Source organism: Panthera tigris, chromosome A1 (genome assembly GCF_018350195.1).
Source record: "Panthera tigris isolate Pti1 chromosome A1, P.tigris_Pti1_mat1.1, whole genome shotgun sequence".
Classification (NCBI taxonomy): Eukaryota; Metazoa; Chordata; class Mammalia; order Carnivora; family Felidae; genus Panthera; species Panthera tigris.
Window position 1 is genome coordinate 88673419 of NC_056660.1, and position 20907 is coordinate 88694325.

The 20907-nt window shown below is 46.8% G+C and overlaps 1 protein-coding gene across 6 annotated transcripts; it reads right to left on the bottom strand.

Annotated features, from left to right (window-relative positions):
- Positions 1-590: 590 nt before the first annotated feature.
- MGAT1 (alpha-1,3-mannosyl-glycoprotein 2-beta-N-acetylglucosaminyltransferase) lies at positions 591-20845 on the bottom strand. 6 transcript variants are annotated; one of them, XM_007083046.3, is made up of 3 exons: positions 20729-20845; positions 19179-19610; positions 591-3210 (listed from the first exon to the last, which is right to left on the bottom strand). In XM_007083046.3, exon 3 carries the CDS (start codon positions 3085-3087, stop codon positions 1744-1746), a length of 1344 nt encoding a protein of 447 aa, XP_007083108.1. In that variant the 5' UTR covers positions 3088-3210; positions 19179-19610; positions 20729-20845; the 3' UTR covers positions 591-1743. The 6 variants fall into 6 exon arrangements, with proteins under 6 accessions (XP_007083108.1, XP_007083106.1, XP_007083104.1 ...); XM_007083044.3 differs by having other exon boundaries at positions 20726-20845; XM_007083042.3 differs by lacking the exon at positions 20729-20845 and adding an exon at positions 20460-20578.
- Positions 20846-20907: the final 62 nt, after the last annotated feature.

Genomic DNA, 20907 nt, shown 5'->3' on the forward strand with positions numbered 1-20907 from the left:
AATCATTAAAAAAAGTAAAAATAGTGAAGAACAGAAACTCTCAATGTATTACACATAAGTTTTAGGAAATGTTTATCAGTTACATGTATATTGTAGGTGGCAATAAAAGGCATTCTCACTGGGATCATGGTCAGGACTCTGAGTGCCACTGCCAGAGCTTACCTGGTATCAGCTCTGCATCCAGAGCTCAGGGCCAGGGCCAGGAGGATGCCCAGGAAATGCATGACCACCAGGGGGCACCCAGCACACAGCACCCACTCTGTCAGGGACTGCCAGGGTTCTCAGGCCAGGCTTTCAGGCTGACAGCAAGCTCAAGCCCACCACAGGTTCACAGCCCAACTCCAGAGATTAGCAGCAAGGGAACTGTAGCCTCAGACCCTCTCCACCTCCATGCCTGGCCTTTCTTTCACACCCAACCCTCCCAGCTGTCATCTTCCGGTCATCTGCTTTCCTTCCTTTAGCTGATCCATTTCCTCTTGCCCAACCAGCCCTTTCCCTCAGTCCCTATTCTCCCTTCTTTTTCCTCCTTCCTCTAGCCATCACCTCTCCACCCCCTCCTCCTGTGCTAGGACACAAACACATACACACAGTTTTTCGGACAATTTAGCCTTTATTTTTGAAAATAATTCTGTAGCTTCAACTTTCTTCCATGAACCGAGGTCAGGCCAGAAGCAAAAACACACACATTGCTCTCCAACTTGCCATCCTCATCCTAATCTGAGCAGATAAGGATATGCCCCGGAGACAGCGGAGGGAGGCAGGAGCCATCCTGCTTGGCTGTTCTACCTCACCCTGGGAAGGCCACCAGAAACCACAACCTTTAGGGAGGAGCCTGTGCACCAAACCCCAGGGGAAAAGGGACACAAGGAGCTAATCTCTCTTCCACAAAGCCAGCATGAACCTCCTAGAGCAAAAGGGAAGGGATCAATTTTTAGAAAGGTCAGGATCCAGGAACAGAGTCTGTTTCTTTGAGGCAGGATGAGGGAGGTATGTCCCAGCACACCAAGGCTTTCCCCCTACCACCTTTCCCCCAACTTCTGCAGACAAACTGAGGAGACGTCTTGCTTTCCCCCTTCAACTTCTCATCTTAGAATCACAAATTGTTAAGCTGCAAGGAAAGAAGAGCAGAAAGGAGGTCAGGGATAAGGAGAAGGGTAGAAGAGAAATAAGAGTAGGTGGCAGTAAACCCTGAAAGCCTAACAGCTCCACCCAGACTCTGATGATGAAACCCCTTTGGTTAGTTTCATTTTGGCCACAGATAAGTCCCCTTTTCAAATAACCCAGCAACCCCTCAAATTGGGGGAAGGTAGGGGTGGGGAGCAGGTATAGGAGGTGAGCTCACACCCTGGCTGGAAGAGCCGGGACAGGGGAAAGAGAGCTGGTCAAGAGAACTAAAGTTGCTCACCTCTCTGCAGATGCTCTAGGAGAAAACCTGGAACATGGAAGTCTATGGCTCCAACATGCCCAAGTCTCTCCCCTACCACACGGTGGTTTCTTGCTTAATACTGCTCGACATATCCCAGGAAGTTTCCCCTGATGTGATCCACCCCCCTTGAGAATGGGAGAATAACCCTCACCTTATCCTCTGTGCTTCTGAATGCCACTCAAAAAAAGAAGAAAAAAAGAAAAAAAAAGATAAATGTACCCAAGAGAGACACACAGAGAGGGCGATGCAGCCTAAGGACACGGTCCCATCTCATCCCATGATATGGCAAGGAAGGAGCCCAGGAGGAACAGGCACCGCTAATTCCAGCTAGGATCATAGCCATCCCAGGTCTGTGGGGGAGCCAGGTGGACACGGCGGCCCCGGAATAGGAAGCTGACAATGCCCCGGTAGCCAGCCCTGGGAACACCAGACTTGAGGTCATCCATGACGCCCAGGGCTTTGGCAAAGGCCTTGAAGCTGTCCCTGCCTGTGTACTGCACCCGCACCTCCCCCAGCTCGTTCTGCTCACTGGTCCTCACTTTCTCCACCTGCAGCAGGGGAGCCCCATAGACACGGGCAAGGAAATCTCGGTCATAGGTCTCCTGCCGCAGATATGAGAGATCCAGCTGGGTGAAGGGCACGAAGTGCTGGTTCAGTTTGATGAACTTGAGGTGCTGGTCAAAGAACTGCCCGTGGCTTACACCCTTGCGGCCAAAGGTCATCGTTCTGGAGATTTCAGGTCGCACACAGGCCCGGCCCTGCCGCTGCTCAGGCCTTCGCATCCAATCATCCCAGAAGGCCCTGGGCCACTTGGGCTCCAGCTCGGCCCAGAGCTCAGCCAACAGCAGCCAGCCCAGGCCAGGAAAGAAGTCTGTGCGGTAGAGCAGCTCTGGCTTGCTCGAGTCCACCATCTGCTCCTTGCCATTGTCATTCCAGGCAGACACACACCAAAGGGAGGGGTCAGCCTTCAGCAGCGGGTAGGTGGCCTGGAAGTACTCGAAGAAGTCTGGCGCCACCTCCAGGTCATCCTCCACCACCACAGCTGCTGAGAACTTGAACCTATGGAAGACCTGGCCCAGTGCCCAGCGGTAGTGCCGTGCAATCTTATAGTAGCCCTGGAACTTGCGGTGGTCGGGGGGCACCGCAATGTTGCTCAGGTCTGGCTGCCGGATATGCGTGACAGCACTGCCATAGGAGGCGATGACCTGGGCTGTCTCCTCGTGCCCGCAGTCCTGGCTGACGATTATGGGGAAGTGCTCAGCCGAGGGCCGGTAGTGCAGCAGCTTGTCCAGGCAGCGCCGGACAGTGCTGCGGTCACAGGCAATGACCAAGATGGGGATCACGGCTGGTGGTGAGGACACAGGCACACGCGGTGGAATGGGTGGGGCAGCAGTGGGCACCCTCCACCTCTGGCTCCACCGAGCATGATGCTCCCTGATCTGCTGCAGCAGCCCCCTCTGCCTTTCCAACTCCACCTGCGCGTCCTCGGCCAGGCGGATCACCTCGCGGGTGAGGCTGGCGGGATCATCATCCAGAGAACTGTCAGAGGGCAGCCGGCCAGGCGCTGGGCGTGTCCAGAAGAAAAGAAGCAGCAGGGCATTCCAGGCCACAAAGAGGATGGCGCCCCACAGCACAAGCCCTGCAGACTGCTTCTTCAGCATCCTGGCCCCCGAGGGGGTGGCAGGCAAGGGTGGGGCTCAAGGCTGCCCTTGGCTTGCCTAGTTCACTTCCACAGCTCTAGGGATGCTTTCTCTGGACCTCAGGATTAGGAAGCAGCCATGCACCTGAGAAGACAGAGAAAACCAATCTTCATCACAAAAGCATGGGGCTGTCCTAGGGGGAGGAATGCAGGATGGGAGAGGAGGGAGCCCAGGAGGTGGACTCCAGAGCTCTCTTAGAAAAGAACAGCCCATCTCCTAATCTGGGATGAATGGGGAAGGACAACATACTCTCCTCACTCCAAAAGGAGTCCATGTGTCCTCAGAAAAGCAATGTGGTTTGAAGGGAAAGTAGAAAGTGATGTTGTAAAGGAGGAAGCAAGGGAACCCCACTTTCCCTTCCATACCTGACAGATTTCATTTCCATCTTCCATCCAGAGTTTAGGGGCAGGAGTGGAGGGGAGACCATCTGACTCTCATTCCTCAAATCAAACTGCTCAATGATTATTGATTTAAAAACTCTAATATCACACCTCTGGGCTAAAATCAACACCCTACCTAAAAAGGAAGCACTAGAGACATTCCTACAAAGGTCAGGGGCAAACTAAGCTGCCCACCATGTATATGACTAACATTCTGCTACAGGGATCAGCCAATGTGAATGGGCTACAGAAGAAAAAAGCAGAAGTGGAAAAAGAAACATGACTATCTCTATTTATTGCTACTGTAAGAATATGCCTGGAAAACTGTAGAGAATTAATGATAAAACCACCCCAAACAACTGAATAACTGAGCAAAGTAGCAGGATATAAACATTAACATGCAAAAATAGGCTTCAGATAAACAAAAAATAACTCATTAGAAGAAACAATGGATGAGAAAATCCTATTTACCCTAGCCATGAAAATGATAAATTAAGAATAAACTTAAGAAATATTCAAAACCTACATGAACAAGATGATAGGTCCTGAAAGACACAAGAGGACTTAATATCCCTTGTTCTTAGTTATGACACCTCAACATCATCAAAATCTGAATAAAAATCAATTTTCTGGGAGCTAGACAAAATGACACTAAAGTTCATGTGAAAAAAATAAACATACAAGATCTAGAAAAATAATGAAAATGAGGTGTGAAAAAGAGACTAGCCCTACCAGCCATTAAAATACTACATATTACACAGCTTCTATAATTAAAACTATGTGAAAAATAAACTCAAAATGGATAAAGGACCTGAATGTGAGACAGGAAACCATCAAAACCCTAGAGGAGAAAACAGGAAAAGACCTCTCTGACCTCAGCCGTACCACCCCCAAAGGCAAGGGAATTAAAAGCAAAAATGAACTGTTGGGAACTCATGAAGATAAAAACCTTCTGCACAGCAAAGGAAACAATCAACAAAACTAAAAGGCAACCAACGGAATGGGAAAAGATATCTGCAAATGACATATCGGACAAAGGGCTAGTATCCAAAATCTATAAAGAGCTCACCAAACTCCACACCCAAAAAACAAATAATCCAGTGAAGAAATGGGCAGAAAACATGAATAGACACTTCTCTAAAGAAGACATTCGGATGGCCAACAGGCACATGAAAAGATGCTCAACGTCACTCCTCATCAGGGAAATACAAATCAAAACCACACTCAGATATCACATCACGCCAGTCAGAGTGGCCAAAATGAACAAATCAGGAGACTATAGATGCTGGCAAGGATGTGGAGAAACAGGAACCCTCTTGCCCTGTGGGTGGGAATGCAAACTGGTGCAGCCGCTCTGGAAAACAGTGTGGACGTTCCTCAGAAAATTAAAAATAGACCTACCCTATGACCCAGCAGTAGCACTGCTAGGAATTTACCCAAGGGATACAGGAGTACTGATGCATAGGGGCACTTGTACCCCAATGTTTATAGCAGCACTCTCAACAATAGCCAAATTATGGAAAGAGCCTAAATGTTCATCAACTGATGAATGGATAAAGAAATTGTGGTTTATATACACAACGGAGTACTATGTGGCAATGAGAAAGAATGAAATATGGCCCTTTGTAGCAACGTGGACGGAACTGGACAGTGTGATGCTAAGTGAAATAAGCCATACAGAGAAAGACAGATACCATATGTTTTCACTCTTATGTAGATCCTGAGAAACTTAACAGGAACCCATGGGGGAGTGGAAGGGAAAAAAAAAAAAAGAGAGAGAGAGAGGTTAGAGTGGGAGAGAGCCAAAGCATAAGAGACTCTTAAAAACTGAGAACAGGGGCGCCTGGGTGGCTCAGTCGGTTAAGCAGCCGACTTCGGCTCAGGTCATGATCTCGCGGACCGTGAGTTCGAGCCCCGCGTCGGGCTCTGTGCTGCCAGCTCAGAGCCTGGAGCCTGTTTCGGATTCTGTGTCTCCCTCTCTCTGACCCTCCCCCATTCATGCTCTGTCTCTGTCTCAAAAATAAATAAACGTTAAAAAAAAAAAAAAAAACTGAGGGCTGATGGGGGGTGGGAGGAAGGGGGGGGGTGGGAGGAAGGGGGGGGTGGGAGGAAGGGGGGGGAGGAAGGGGGGGTGGGAGGAAGGGGGGGTGGGTGATGGGTATTGAAAGGGGCATCTTTTGGGATGAGCACTGGGTGTTGTATGGAAACCAATTTGACAATAAATTTCATATATTTAAAAATAAATAAATAAATAAAACTATGTGATAATAGTAGGTAAATAGATTATCCAAAGGAATACAATTTAAATTACAGAAATAGATCCCAAAACATATAGAAACCTAATATACGATACAGGTGATATTTAAAATTACTAGGGCAAAAAATGTCTTATTAAGAGTGTAATAACAACTATATAGCTATTTGGAAAAATAAAATTACATCTGTGCAAAAGAATAACTTCCAAGTGGATTAGAGATCTAAATATAAAAAATATAACTATACAAGTGCTAGAAGAAAATATGGGTCAATTCCTCTATAACCTGGGTAGGGAGAAAGGCTTTCTAAGTATGATTCAAAATCTAGATGCAGTAATAAATAAAACATTTTTGCATGATAAAAACACCATTAGCCAAGTCAAAAGACAAACTGGGGAAGAATATCTGCAATATACACACAAATATACAAATAAAAAGCCAATACCCTAAGAGACAAAGAACTTTTACACTGAGGAGGTAAAAAGCCAAAACTCTGTCTTTAGACAAGGGCAACTCACAAAAAGATACTGAAATGGTCCTTACACATATGAAAAGATATTCAAGTTCACTTATAACAGAAAAATGCAAATTAAACTATATTAAGAATTTCTCACCTATCAGACACAAAAATTCAAACCCTTGTCCTTGTATTAAGAGTGTCAATTGAAAGACACAAGTTCTTAATTTTAATGATAATCAGTTATCAGGGGTTTTTATCTTTTATGGATCATGCCATTGGCATTGTATCTAAGAAATCTTTGCCCAAATCACAAATATCTTTCCTTGTTTTCTTTTTTAGGTTTTATAGTTTTAGGTTTTACATTTAGGTTCATTTTGAGTTAATTTTTGTATATAGTATGAGGTATGGAACTAATGTCCTTTCAGAGCATTCTGGCAGTTTGTTAAAATGCTAAACAGAAGACAACCATACCACCAAGTCCACTCTTATATATATAGTCAAGAGAAATAAAAACACATGTCCATACAAAAATTATCTGGAATGTTTTTGCAGCTTTATTCATAATCGCCAAAAACTGGGAGAAACCCAAAGGCAATCAACAGAGGAATATGGATAAACAAATTGTGGTTTACCTGCAAAATGGAATAATATATAGTAATAAAAAGGAATAAACTACTGATACACACAACACATGGATTAATCTCAAAATAACTGTGATATGTGAATGGACAAAAAAAGAGCACATACACTGATTCCACTTAAATAAATCTCCAGAAAATATAAAATAATCTATAGTAGCAGAAAGCCAATCGATGGTTGCCTAGGCATGGAGACAATGAGGACAGTGAGGGGAGGTATCACAAAGGAACAAGAGGAAACTTTGCGGGTATGGATGCAATTTATTCTATGTCAATTATACCTCAATAAAACTTTTTCTTTAAAAAAAAAAAGGCAATATTGGGTTAAATGACAAAATTGGAATATAGACAAAGTATCAGTGTTGATCAACTGAGAGCCATACTGTGGTCATGGAAAATAATATCCCAATTCTTAGGTAAATTAGATTGAAGTAATTAGGAGAGCCAAGAAAGCAACTTCTCAAATGGTTCAGAACACAAATATCATGTATACAGAGAGAGAGAGAGAGAGAGAGAGATCAAATGCATCAAAATGCTAATAGGTGAATCTGAGTAAAGGGATTAAAAGTGCCCTTATACCATTTTAATTATTGCACCTTTTTTGTAAGTTTGAATTTATTTCCAAATAAAGTTTCTTAAAATCGATATGGGGACATGGCCCAAAGTTCTGACTAGCTTTGTCCAATATAGCCCAAGTTAGGCACATCAGTAGGGGCAACTAAAACAATCCCTTTGTCCTGAACTCCCTAATCATTCAATGACATGTATCACACACCTGCTGTCTGCCAGGCTTTGGGAAGGGACTGGGACACACATCTTACAAGAAAAAGGCATGGTCCTACCAACCCTCTCACTCTATCAGAACCCACTATTTGGAAGAATCTACCACACCCTCCAATTCCCAGGTAGCTGCCATAACAATCCACACAACTCTGTCCCTGGCCTTCCCACTTCTGGTCTATACCCTTCACATCCTAAAGCTTCAGGTATGTGCCCTCTTGTGCCCTGCTGCTCTGCCAGCTACCCCTTGCCTCACAGCCACCAAAAAATCTGGGCTTCTCTGCTAGTTACCCTTTGCCTCACAGCCACCAAAATCTCAGATTCCAGATCTCATCTCTGTACTTCTGGGCTCTTGAGCAGGCAGATCCAGTGTTAAAGGACCAAAGTATTGATCCTGAAGGGTCTCTAAAGGAACCTAGATTCTGTCTCCCTTCTGGGGGGACTACCCCAGTCCCTGCCAGCACCACCACCACATGTTGTCCTCTGAGAAACCATCTACCCCACAACTCCATAGCACCAGTCTCCTCAGAAAACTCAGGTCCATTTCCGTTTTACTGTATCATTAAATTCCCATGTTGTCAGTGCTCATATACAAATCAAGGTTTCCTAGAAAAAGAGAGAGACAACAGATTTCCAGTTTCTTCCTTGCTGCCACAATGTGGTCCATGTTGGAACTTTCCCTCCAATCTTACGGCCAGGATTCCCTATCCCCCAAATAGGGAGGTATTTCTCCTGTCTCCTAACTGACTAGGCAGGAAAAGTCTTTAGATAAAGGGATGGAGGAAGGAAAAGAGACTGAATTCTATCATCTGAAATGTTACCTCAAGGCTGGAGGAGCAGAACCATCTCTGACTTATCCATGAGCCACCTCAGACCAGCAAGCTCTCAGACTGGTGTAAAACCCCAAGGAACACCATCCTCACAACCCTGCAGATGACAAGTAAAAGCCTTCACTCTTCTCCAGACATTGGGAATTAGGTGGCCCACATCCACTTCCAGAGGCCTCTGCTCACCTAACCTTCTAAGCCATGCAGATCAAAGCAATTTTCTCAGTCCCTCAGAGGACTGGATTCTTAGCAAATCTGTAAACATTAAGAGTGGCTGGATAGCCCACAGGAAACCGCTGTTCCAGTCCAGTCCAGGCCTCTACTTTAGCCCTCAGGCCTTAGTTTGCCAGACTATGACCATTTTTTCTAAATTGTAAAACAGAACTTGTTCCTCTTTCCATAAGAGAACACAATACCCCTATTCCCAGGCTCCACTGCTTCTCTACACAAACTTACCCAGAGTCCCAGAGCAGTTTCCTACTGCTTCTCCACATATCTCCAGGACAGGATCCTCTGCTCTATATGGAAGTTAATGAATGGTGTGTGCATACACAAGCACATGCACTCCCCAGGAGCTGGCTGTGACTGAGGGGTGATAAAGCACCAAGGGCCAGCCCAGCCTGTAGCCAGCAAGCCCACACACTCATCCAGAAAGTGCCGCTCTCAGTCCTACCATCAGGAGTAACAAGGGCAAGCCAAACAGCTCAGGGCAATGTGTGGTACCACCCCATGTTTTTTCACATCTCTAAAACTCAATCTTCTCACCTCTAATATGGAAATAATAATAATAATAAGATAGGAATCAATCACTGGGTTGCCGTAAGGATTGGGTGAGATAATCTGCGTCAAGTATTTAGAACAGTGCCCAGTTGTGATATAAATGCTAACCACTTATTCCTCTGTTCCCTCTCTAGCTGGCTGGCTCTCTTTGCTCCACTCTACTACATCCTTCTGGGCTACAAACACATAAGCCTGCCTCAGGGCCTTTGCACGTACCTGTATGACTGGTCTGATCTTCCCTCTCTCCTTCACTTGGTGTACTCTGACTCATGTCTCTGCCAGGGAAGGTATCAGACAATATGAAGTCTATCTCCCCTTCACAAACACTGACATCAGTGCAATCTCTTGCTCAAGATCTATAAAGTTCCCTCAGCTACAAGCTATTCAGGATGGGACCAGCTCCTCCACTGCAGCCAAGCAGCTGTGCTAGGATCTTGGACCATCAAGAGATTTGCCGATGACCTAAAAAGTGACTATTGTGTGGATGTCACTCACCCACAATTCCTTAACTGCCATTCCCAAGCCCAAAAAGCACCAAAAAATTGAGTTTTCTACACTCATTTGGCAGTAAAACCTTTGGTGAAATCTGATGTGATCTAATGTAAGACTATTTATAGCATTTATTTATCTCATTTAGTGAGACTATTTATACATTTTGCCACAGAAACCAAAATGTTGGATTATGGTGTGCTGTTCCACATTTTATACTACATCATAAACGTACTAGATCATCTTTTTAAAATCCAAAAAAATCCTGAATTCTGAAACATATCCAGCCCAAGCATTTTAGAATTATGAAAATGTAAGAGACAGCTACTCATTCACTGCCATAGTTCCATTTCAAGCCCACAAACCTTTAAATTGAACCCTCTTTCCTTATGAAATACTGTTTTAAGCCTGAACTCTTGATATAGTTTCTCAGCTAGTTTACCCATCGCTAATCTCACTTCCCTCTAAGCAACCTTCCCAAAAGCAACAGAGCATCCTTCTTAAAGTGCACACCTCGTCACAACACTAACCTGCCTTAAAAACCATCAGAAGCTACCACTGCCCACAGAAAACTCAAATTCATTATGACATGCAAGGCCTTCACAGAAAATTATCTCAAACATCCTTTTTTCAACCTCACCTCCAATCCCTAACCCTATGAACCCCACACTCTGGCTTCAGCAAGCTACTTACTTCCCCCAAAGAGTACACTTGTATGCGCTGCAGTCTTTGCTCCAGCTGTTCTTCATCTTGAGACATTACCTATGGCCCCAGTGCAAGCACTCAACACATCCATAACATCCCAGGCAGAGCCAGCCAGGCCTTCCCACGACTACACTCACACCACACTCTCTCCACACCTCCTGTTTCTCCCCTCCACACTGTAACAAAATCTGTGGTTGTGCTTACATGCCTCTCACCTTACTCCTTAGGAAAAAGTCTCTGTGACCTCTAAGCCTATTACAACTCTTGGCACATGTATGAGGTTCAAGTGGCTAGATGGGGGACTGCTTGCATTATTAGCTAGATCAGGGAGAAAGAAGACCAAATCAGCAGCACAAGACTGAAGGATTCCATTTTCCAAAGATGATCACCACATAACCCATCCCACATGCTTTTCTTACAAAGATGTAATGCCATTCCTCCCACTAGAGGTGGGGGAGATGGGGTCTATGTTCCCTCTCTTTGATCTGTGACTATGGAGAAAGTAACCATACATGATTTGCAAAACTAGTCCATGAAAGGCAATAGTTTCCACCTGTTGCTCCTGAGATGCCTGCTGTTTGAATGCAGCCATAATGATTAGAGGAAGCCCAAGCCACATGGACAGGACACCTATAGGTATTCCAGCTCACAACCCAAACTAAGGTTCTAGTAGACAGCAAGCATCTGAAAGGTTTGATCCCAGCCCTGGCCACATCTGACTTCAACTGCATAAAAGACCATGACCAAGAACCACATAGCTAAGATAGGAATAAAATGATTCTGTTGTTTTAAGCTTTAATATTTTGATGTGATTTGAGATACAGCAAAAAGTATCTGAAATAATGAGTAAAAGAGAATCTAAGTAGCTTTGATAAGCACAGCCCAGTGTTCTTCCTGTCCTCTGTGCTCACGCCCCAAGTCCAAGTTGAGGCCTGCCTCAACTCATATTCCTTTCCTTATTAGAAGCTATTGTTGAATAAAAACATTTAATGGCTTAAATCAATAGCAATCATTTATTCTCTCTCATAGTTCCAACAGGTCAGGAATTTGGACAGTGAAGCATAGAGGAGATGACCTGTCTCTACTCCATGATGTCTAGGACCTCAGCTGGAAGACTCAAAAAGCTGGGGCCTGGCTTAAAGGCTTATTCTGTCACATGTCTGCAGGTTGATGTTAGCATGGTTAACTGAAGTGCTGGCTGCAACACCTCCACGTGGCCTCTTCACGTGGCCTGGGTTTCCTCTGAACTTGATGGCTGGGTTCCAAAGATGAGTGTTCCAAGAAAGAGAGTAAACCAGGTGAGACTATATCCTTTTCATGATCTAGTCTTGGATCACTTCTGCCTACTCATAGGTCAGAAGAATCATGACTGCCTCCCCATACTCAAAGGGAAAAAACCACAGATCCCACCACTGGTGGGTGAGAACAAAGTCCAACTGTAACAACAAGTGGAATGGGATATTGATGGGGTGACTATTTTGGGACAAAACAATCTGCCACACCTTCCTTTTCTAAAATAGAACAATAGTCTTTTTAACCCTGACCCAAGTTCCTGAGGTTCTGTTATTAATGACATTTGCCTGCAAGGCACAGAAATCAAAATTAGTTTTGATTTGCTAGAATTTTTACACTCTTTTAGCCAAGTGACACATCTGATCCACACTACCAAGTACAAAGACATCTGCACTGTGGTGCAAGATGAGTGAGCATTTTGGGTGTATAAAACCCTCAGCAGGCTATAAGCAGATCCCACCAATCCCTATGGGTCTCAATTTCTTCCTCTGAAGGACTGCCTAGAAGCTGTGAGATCCCTAACACTCTGATTCCATGGTATTACCTCTGTAGCTAGTCCTCCATCTCTGGCAAAAATATCCCTTAAACAGCAGAACACCGGATAGTCAACTTCTCTTTGTGAGCAATAATGGAGAAGTCATACTTAGATTTAAAAAAGTATGCAAGTTGAAGGAATGTTGACAGGCTTTCCCTTCTATCTTTATCTTGCTTAGTATGTTAAAAAGCACTGCCTAAAAAACCCAAAGGATAGAATACACCACAGATAATGGAGACCAAACTGAATTTCATTATGAGCCCTCTGCTAGACTCTTGCATCATGTATAAGGCTCCATAATTTCACAAGAAATGAAAAGAAGTCAGAGAAGATACACTAAGTAATTCAAGAACTTACAGAATAAGACCTAGGAGGAAGGGATGCGGGTTATTCATCCTGAAAAAGAAAACACTAAAAGTATGATGTTGGTGTAGCAAAAAGCATGATGGACTGGGAAACCAGGTAACCTTGGGCAGGTCACTTGACCCACTTGTTCCTTGGTTCCCATAATTTGAACAGGGATAGAGTTGATTTGGCTCTTCTCCACGTTCCCTGGTTTCTAATGATGAAAAGGACAGCAACAATCTCCTCAATGTCCCAAACAGGAAATTAGTTTAACTTGTCACATAGGCCATTGAGGTTAAACATAACTACAATACTAACTCTGAGAGAAGGACACAGAAGCAGGAATCCAGGAGAGCACAATGGTCTCCAATAATGGGGTCAGACAGGGGTGATTCACAATGAGAGGCAGACTCGGGATGTAAGCATCTAAGAGAAAAGGCTCCGTGGTCTGAAAACTATTACAAACGACAGAAAATAAAGCTGCATCTCTCATTTGGGGACGACCTAAAGCAAAGAGTAATTAAACAGGCCACAGGATCAAGGGTTAACCAAGGTGGAGCCTCACCCTGGGGCTCACTGTTCAGTACAAACACAGATCAGCTGGCCACACAGCCCCTCTGCTCCACAGTTTATAAGATTCGGGGGAGAGGGGGGGGAAGGCCTGCACGTCTCAGGAGGCCCCAACTCCACACACGTGAGCTAACAGGAGGAAAAAGTTTTCTTTCCAGTTTACGTATTTTCACATTGTGTCAATTCTTCCTGGAGGCTGAGGAGAAAGAACCCTAGTGGAAGGGACGCTGGGTGGGGATTGGGGAAAGGCCACCTCCCATTGCCGCTCCCCAAACCCTCTGCAGCAATCCCACCCCCTCTGGCCGTGCACCCACGTACGCCCTAAGGCCGAGTTTCACAACCGCTTCCCTCCCGGTGGAGCCTGCCCGCCCTCCCTCCAACAGCTGGAGGCCCGGATTCCGAGAGCGGAACGCGGAGTTCGACTTCCCGGCTAGAGAGGGGTGCGCGACCGAAACCCGGGGCGGGCCGGGCCAAGTCCTCTCTGAGGCTCCCGGGCACCAGGGCTGTCGGGGAACACGAAGTGCTCGGAGAGGAGCAGCTTCTCAAGCCGGGACCTGAACTCCTGGAGCGCCCTCTCCACTCCCGCGGGGCCTCCTTCAGTTGGACCTCCATGCCCTCCCTGGGACAAGCCTCAGAGCAGACAGACGCCGACGTTTCAGGCCCCTACTCACCAGGTTCTCCCAACTTCCCGGCCCTGAACCTGGACCGCCCCGGGGCGCGGGGAACAATCCCGGTGCCCCGGCGCGTTCCAGGCGCTCGCGCGGGTGCCGGCGCCGGCGCCTTCCTCCCGGCCGGCCCTTCCTACACGAACCGGACCCGCCCGCCGGGCGAGCAACGTGGCCCTTCCCCAGTAAGGGCGGGACGGGGAGGGCCGAGGGGCGGGACCGGCCTCCCTCACTCGCCAGCGGCCCCTTTTTCCCGGGCCCGCCTCCTCCCTCCGCCCGACTCTTAGCAATCACCCTGGATTTCCTCAGAACTTGATGGCTGAGCATCCCAAGTTTTCCGAGGTTCTGAACTTCAGGAGGCCCTGTGTTGGCATCTGTTACCACAGGGACCTTCCCTTCTCCCAATCGCAATCCCACGGGTCCCCACCCACACCTTCGGACCCCTCCAGTGGAGACGTCTGGAGTCTTCCCCTTCGCAGCCCCAGAGCTTGGAGCCTCATGGAATTGAAGGGGAAAGCCCTGGCTAAGGTAAGGCCAGGCAGCCGGAGGGTGCGTTCACCAAATCCAAGGCCAAGCGTCTGGGGCCAGCTCTCAGCAACCTGCTCAACGCTGGCTTCCGGGAAGGAGGAGTTGGGGGCAATAGGTCACAGGGTGGAGGGCTATGAGAACAAAAACCAGGGTGCCAAAAAGGAAGCCAGAGAGGAAACACCTGCTGCCAAAAGCAGAAGAGGGCCAGCTGTTGTTTCTTTTCTTTTTTTCTTTTTTAAATACTTCCATTTTGTTGTTTTTTTCCTTTCGAGGTGGGGAATGAGAGCTGTTAGTTCTAAGTACAAGAGCAGAGACAGACTTGTTCCTGGGGTAAGAACCATCAGACCTAAGGAGTAAAGGACTTAATCACAGGATTTTGTGGTAGCCCTGTGAAAGGGGGTGAGGGAGCACCCTGGAAGAGCCTTGATGTCTGTATCTGACCCTGGGAAGTGAGGGTGGAGAACTTAGAACTACTGGCTACTCAAGCACATGACTTTTCTGAAAAGGACTGAGTCCAGGGCCAGCCCTACCATGTGACCAGGACACACTCTGCAGGCAACAGGCCCTCCCCCCAACCACTTCCCTCCTGTGTTCCAGAGCACATAGCAGGCAGAAACTTAGCAGTGTGTAGTTACTGACTGATTTTGCTAACTTGTTTCTACATGAAACTAGGAATTACCAGGGCTCTCGGAGAAACAAAAAGGCAGGGCATGCCCAAAAGGCACCCCATGCCTGGGGCTGAAGAAATAAACCAACTGCACAGAGGCCTCCTCATGAAGGACCCTCCTAGAAGCTCTGAAGAGTGTACATTAATCATTCTATTCTTCAGATCAAGAGTGTGAATATCAAGGGTAAGTGACAACCAGCTGACAGTTGCAAGACCTAGTGAGGAGCATGGCCATGTTTTAAACCCAGGCATCCCTGCCTCCATAGCTGGCACTCATTCCTTCCTATCATGCTCCCTTGCTCTGAGATGGCTGTGTGTCCAACAAGACAAGTGCACAGTGGGGCAGGAGGGAAGTCCTGGTAGAAGCAATTGGAGACTAGCCTGAAGGAGCAAAGTGAGAAAAGAGCTGACACCTGAGAGGCTGGACATGCGTGTATATGCACGTGCGCGCGCACGTGTGTGTGTGTGTGTGTGTGTGTGTGTGTGTGTGTCTAAGGATTCCAGCTGAGCTGATTTCATGGACCATGGTAGGAAATGCAAGCCCACGCTCATGTGCCAGCCAGCAGCCATGGTCTCTGCACTTCTGCCCTCTCTTTGTTTTCCTCATGAAGGGAGTTGGGGAATATGGAAGGCCTACACACTCACACTCCATGTCAAAGTAAGAAGGAAAAGGATAATTCCTAAAACTGTAGAAAGTTGGGAAACACTGGTTTGCAGATCCAAGATATCAGGAACTAAAATCACCCTCCAGGACAAAGGACACAGTGGGATGCTGAAAGGTAGGGCAGACCAACCAGCCCACGAGATGTCACATTCCCACCTCTAACAATAATCCTTCTCTATCTAAGGCAGCTCAATGGGGAAAAGAATGGGGGACTGTTTGTGCACTGTAACTCACACCCAGTGACTACTGTCCTTTGTTGAAATTCCAAGGCTCACAGGAAGATCTTAGGGTAGAAATTCCCCAACTGCAAAAGAACTGTCCCAAGCAGAAAGAGCCTGGTTAGTAAATTGGGATGGGCTGAATTCTTGGATGAAAACAAGAGAAAACATTTGGTATGAGAGGCAAGAAGCCAGGGTGGTAAGTGCCAAGTTGACCTGGGAAAAAAGGCCCAGGCTTTTGATGGACATTTCATGAGGAGGTACTATGGAGGAGATAAAGGGCAGAAATAAGGAGATAGGTGCCTGGATTCTGGGAAACTGGGATTCGAATATCTGAAAATGGAAGAAATCCAAAGATCTGGTCACAAGATAAGAGAAAATTAGAAGGGAAAATACTGTATCCTGCCCACCCCTACTACCTCCAAAAGAGGACTGGAGAGATAAAGAGAAGGAAGTGAAAATTATTCCAACTTCCCTCCCAGAAACCATGCCTAAGATATCCTGAAACTTTTTACAATTTGGAAAGAATTCATGCTCTGAACTTAAGACAGATCTTTGCTGGAAACCATCAGAAGAAGTAAAATCAAAGTTTTAAATCAGTGTTGTGTCTGTTTTTCCCTCTCCCCTTCTCACAACATTCCCACTCCCCATGGAGACCTAGAAACACAGCTCATCAAGATCAATGACCAGTCAGCAATGTCTGTGAAATGGAACTTTTGGTTAGCTCTATGCAATTCCTTTTGGAAGACAGAATGGTATAAATAAATTCAGTTAAAACACACACACAACTTTTAGTTAAGTCTATCATTAAGTCTTAAGGTCCTGGCTAAGTGGCCTGAGCATCCTGGTAACCCTATGAGAAGGCCAATGGCTGTCTCATGACAGGATCAGGCAGAGCACAGGACTAGTGCTTTCAGTGGAAATGACGGGAGAGGAATTCTGGCTCAGTCTAGGGAGGAAATATGTCTTACCAGAGAGGCTGTCTGAAAGGGCACTGAATTCCCCTCCCTGAAAGTTTACAGCAGAATCCAGATGGCCCTTGACAGGTCAGATGCTGTAAAAGCAGCACAGAACTGGGCAGGGGATTACAGGGTCTGCCTCTCCACACTTAGGCAAACCCTTTGTGCTCAGGACTTCTGCAGCTTCCCCTTACATACAACTGGGGAAATAATCCCTGCTCTCTCTTCCTCACAACAATGTGGTGATGGAAAACTGACACAATAGCCTGGACATTTCACATAACATCACTACAAACACAGCACAACTCTGTGGTACTTTAAGTGTTTCGAAGCACTCACAGGCCTTCCAGGTAAGAAGAGGGCTGCAGACGCATCCTGGGACCACATATCCCTTGCAAAGACTGGCATCAGGAATTTGCTGGGCCAAGTTGAAGGAGGTGACATGCCACCCTGAAATCCAGACCTTCTAAAGTAGAAGCTCGGCCTGAAAGGGGCTGCCCCAGAGAAGGAACAGCTCACTACTGGGGGAAGGCAGGCAAGAAAGAAAGGACAGGAAAAAAGAAACTAACTTATAAATACAGGATTTTCAGCTTGCAAATGAACCTAGTTATTGCCTCCAGCCCCCAATGAATGTGAGGTTCAGGTGGTTACACAGCCAGTAAGAGGCAAAGAGATGCTAGAAGCCAAGCTTCCTGCCCCACAACCAGGCCATTATACCCCACTATCTATCAAAATTCCCAACACATCTCCTTTCTGTTTGTTGTCGCTGTGAAAAGCAGGTATCTGGCATAGATAAACTGGAGTTCAAGGTAGGAAAGGGAAGGAGATAAGAAGGTAATTATGAACAGGTTTGCTTTAAGTGGAAACGGAGCCTGCAAAAATATAAAGGGCTAAGAGATAACAGTCTGAAAAAACTGTCATCTAAAAGAACAGGAGAGGGGCACCTGAGTGGCTCAATCAGTTAAGTGGCCACTCTTGTTCACCACTCAGGTCATGATCTCACAGTTCATGGGATTGAACCCTACATCAGGGTTCCATGCTGACATTGTAGAGCCTGCTTGGGATTCTCTTTCTCCCTCTCTCTCTGTCCCTCCCCTGCTGATGCTCTCTCTCACACACACAATAAATAAACTTTAAAGAAAATAATAAAGTGGGAAACAACACCTTCTTTAAAAAAAAAAGAGCAAGAGAGAATACCAGGATATGGCAAAGGAAGAAAAGGCCAGTACTTACTCCAAGAAATGGAGCTCAGTCTCCTAAATACACACTTGGCCCTTAGATTTATCTTTCCTCCACCCCTCTTTAATCTGCTACCTCAAAGAGGCACACTTATCATAAGTGTGGAGAACCCTGAGGGCTAGAATCCCTCAATCACCTTTGCCACTTGATGATTCAGGTATTGTTTAAGAGCAACAGGATGAGACATTCAGGGTAGGCTTTTAATTGAGGACATCCAAGGCTTTTACCAGTACACTAATTCAATAAAAGAGCAGAATTCCTAATTCAGAGGTTTTTTTGTATATAACAATTATGCAAGCATTATCAAGCAATGTCAATGGTATTATTTCATAAGTACATGGCCCTGGATACTTTCCAAAATCTATCATTTCGTTTGCTCCCTGTAACAACCTGTGAGGGACCTGTAAAGTTACTTATCTCCATCTTGCAGGTGAACAGAACACTGGCAGAGCTTAAACCAACATATCTAGGGTTGCACACTAAGAAAGCAAGAGCTAGAACAAAAATCCAACTGATCTCAAACCTGTGTTCTGTCCCTGTTATCTGCACGAGATTTCATGGTCTAAACACCTTATAGGGGGAGAAGGAAGAAAGACAACTTAGGAAGTTATCTAGACCATTTTCTACCCTCCCCCTCAAAGGCAGTTCTATTCAATTAGTTCCCCAATACACAGCAGCCTCCTTCTGCCTGGGTAATCCGTTCTAGTCTTATTTAGCCCTAAATGTGTTGACTCAGTGTTCAAAAGACTCTTATAGATAATCTAACCAAGCCTCTCTTCAGAAGCTGAAATTATTTTCATGTTCTCCTGGGCCTGACTTCACAATTGCCATTGCCTACAACCCCTTACAAGATACTCCTTCTGCCTGGATAAAGAGAGGCTGGGAACAGCCTCTCTAAGAGAGTGAAAGAGAGGTGAAGCTTCCTCTGTACCCATCAGAGTAAGGGTTCTCATCAGGCACTTCATAAATGGCAGCATCCCCAGACTTGCCCTCACTCAACATTTTCTGCACAAAAGCAGTAAGACACCAAGTGGGAAGTGAGACAAGAACCTTACCTTTCTTCTCTTCTCTCAGCTGCTCCCCTGGAGATCATCAAACCCCCTTCCAGTACTCCATTTCAAAAACTTTGAATCCCAAATCAGATACACCAAACAAAGTGCAGCTTCTCTCCTGTTATCCAGGTCCAAAGTCCATGGCTGAGTGGACTCTGAGGGGGAGGAGTCTGGGGGGGAAGGGGTATGTCCAGGCCCCTCCCCCCCCAATGCAGGGTTCAGTGTCCCTCCCAGGGGTCTGTTACATTCCTTCATTCAGCTGGCTTATTAAGCTCAGAGTCTGGTGTTGGGCAGATCCCAGGTTCTATCCCATCTCTTGCTCAGGGAAGGGAAGTCATCCACTGTGAGGACTGGCCTTTCTGTCTTCTGCTGGGGTTCATGAGAAGAAACAGGCCATAGAACCAGCATGGCCAGAAGGCTGATTTCAGTGTTAACCTGTGGAATATTTAAACATTGTGACACTCTCTAATCTATTATATGCCCAAATGGATTCCTAAGACTTCTTAACTATTCTTTTACTCTGCTCTATCATCAAAATACCAAAAGCACTAACAATGCATGTAGATGGTCTTCTAAGAAATATAGAAAAGAACATCCTCCTCCCAGCTCCTTCTTGTCTTGTTATTACCATACACTAATCTCCTACATCTCCCAAGCTTCTTAGAGTGTTCAGTGTTTTCATCGTCCAGCTCTCCCTGAATGAACTAAATCCATTCCAGACCTAGATGCTGGCACCTTCCCCATGCATTCTTTGCTCTTTTCCCTTCACCCTCGCCTCCCCCTCTGCATCCAAAACTGTGCCAGGGATGGAATTCCCAATCTCAGTCAAACTCCTTCCCGAGGCCACTGAGAGCACTCTCCTGGAACAGAGGCCTGAGTCCTGCCAGCAATAGCTGCACAGTGTTCTAATTTTGCAGTCCGGAAGCCCACCCGCGTCGCCCCCTCTCTTCTAAGTTTATTCTAAACACACACACGCGCGCTCACACACACACACACACACACACACCGGTCTCCCCCTCCCTTCTAAATTTATTACTAAACACACACACACACACACACACACACACACACACACACACACACACACACCCTTCCTTCCTGTAGGGGCGTGGCGTTCACATGAACCCCCCCGCCCCCAAAATTTAACTCCTCCCACCCTCCTCCTCGGAACCCAGTGCTCCGCATTCAATGAGGAAGGGAGTGACACAGCGACCCTCTCTAGACTCTGACACCCACCTCTCTGCCGCCCGGACGACCCTCGCCCAATCTGCGCTAAGTTGTTACCTGGATCCCTCCCGCCCGGTCTTAGCAGGAAGCCTCGGCCCTCCCGAGAGCAGAGTCCAGGCCCCAGGTTAGGTCCCGAAAGCTGGCCCAGGCCCCACCCCCTCGACCCCCGGCGGCCAGGCCCTCCCCTCGCGCTCCTTTCCCCCCCTCCCACCATCCGCCGCAGCCACTTCCGCCCGTCCTCCGGAAGTGAGCGAGAGGCAACTGCCACCTCCCCACATCCCGCCTTGTTCTTCCACCACACCCCCCTTGCTCCCGCCTATCACCACCGCCACCACAGGAGCGCGGGATGTTGGCCTGCAGGGTTTGAAGCTGTTCTGCAGTCACTGTGAATAGGACCGGAGACGAGGTGTGAGCAGGACCGAGTCTGGAAGAGAACAGAGATGAGGGCCAAAGTAGCTGCCCTGCAAGAAGGGGCGGGGCAGAGAGTCCGGCGAAGGGATGGGGC

Coding starts and splice junctions, on each gene's coding strand:
- MGAT1 (XM_007083046.3), bottom strand. CDS start 3,087: ATGCTGAAGAAGCAGTCTGCAGGGCTTGTGCTGTGGGGCGCCATCCTC.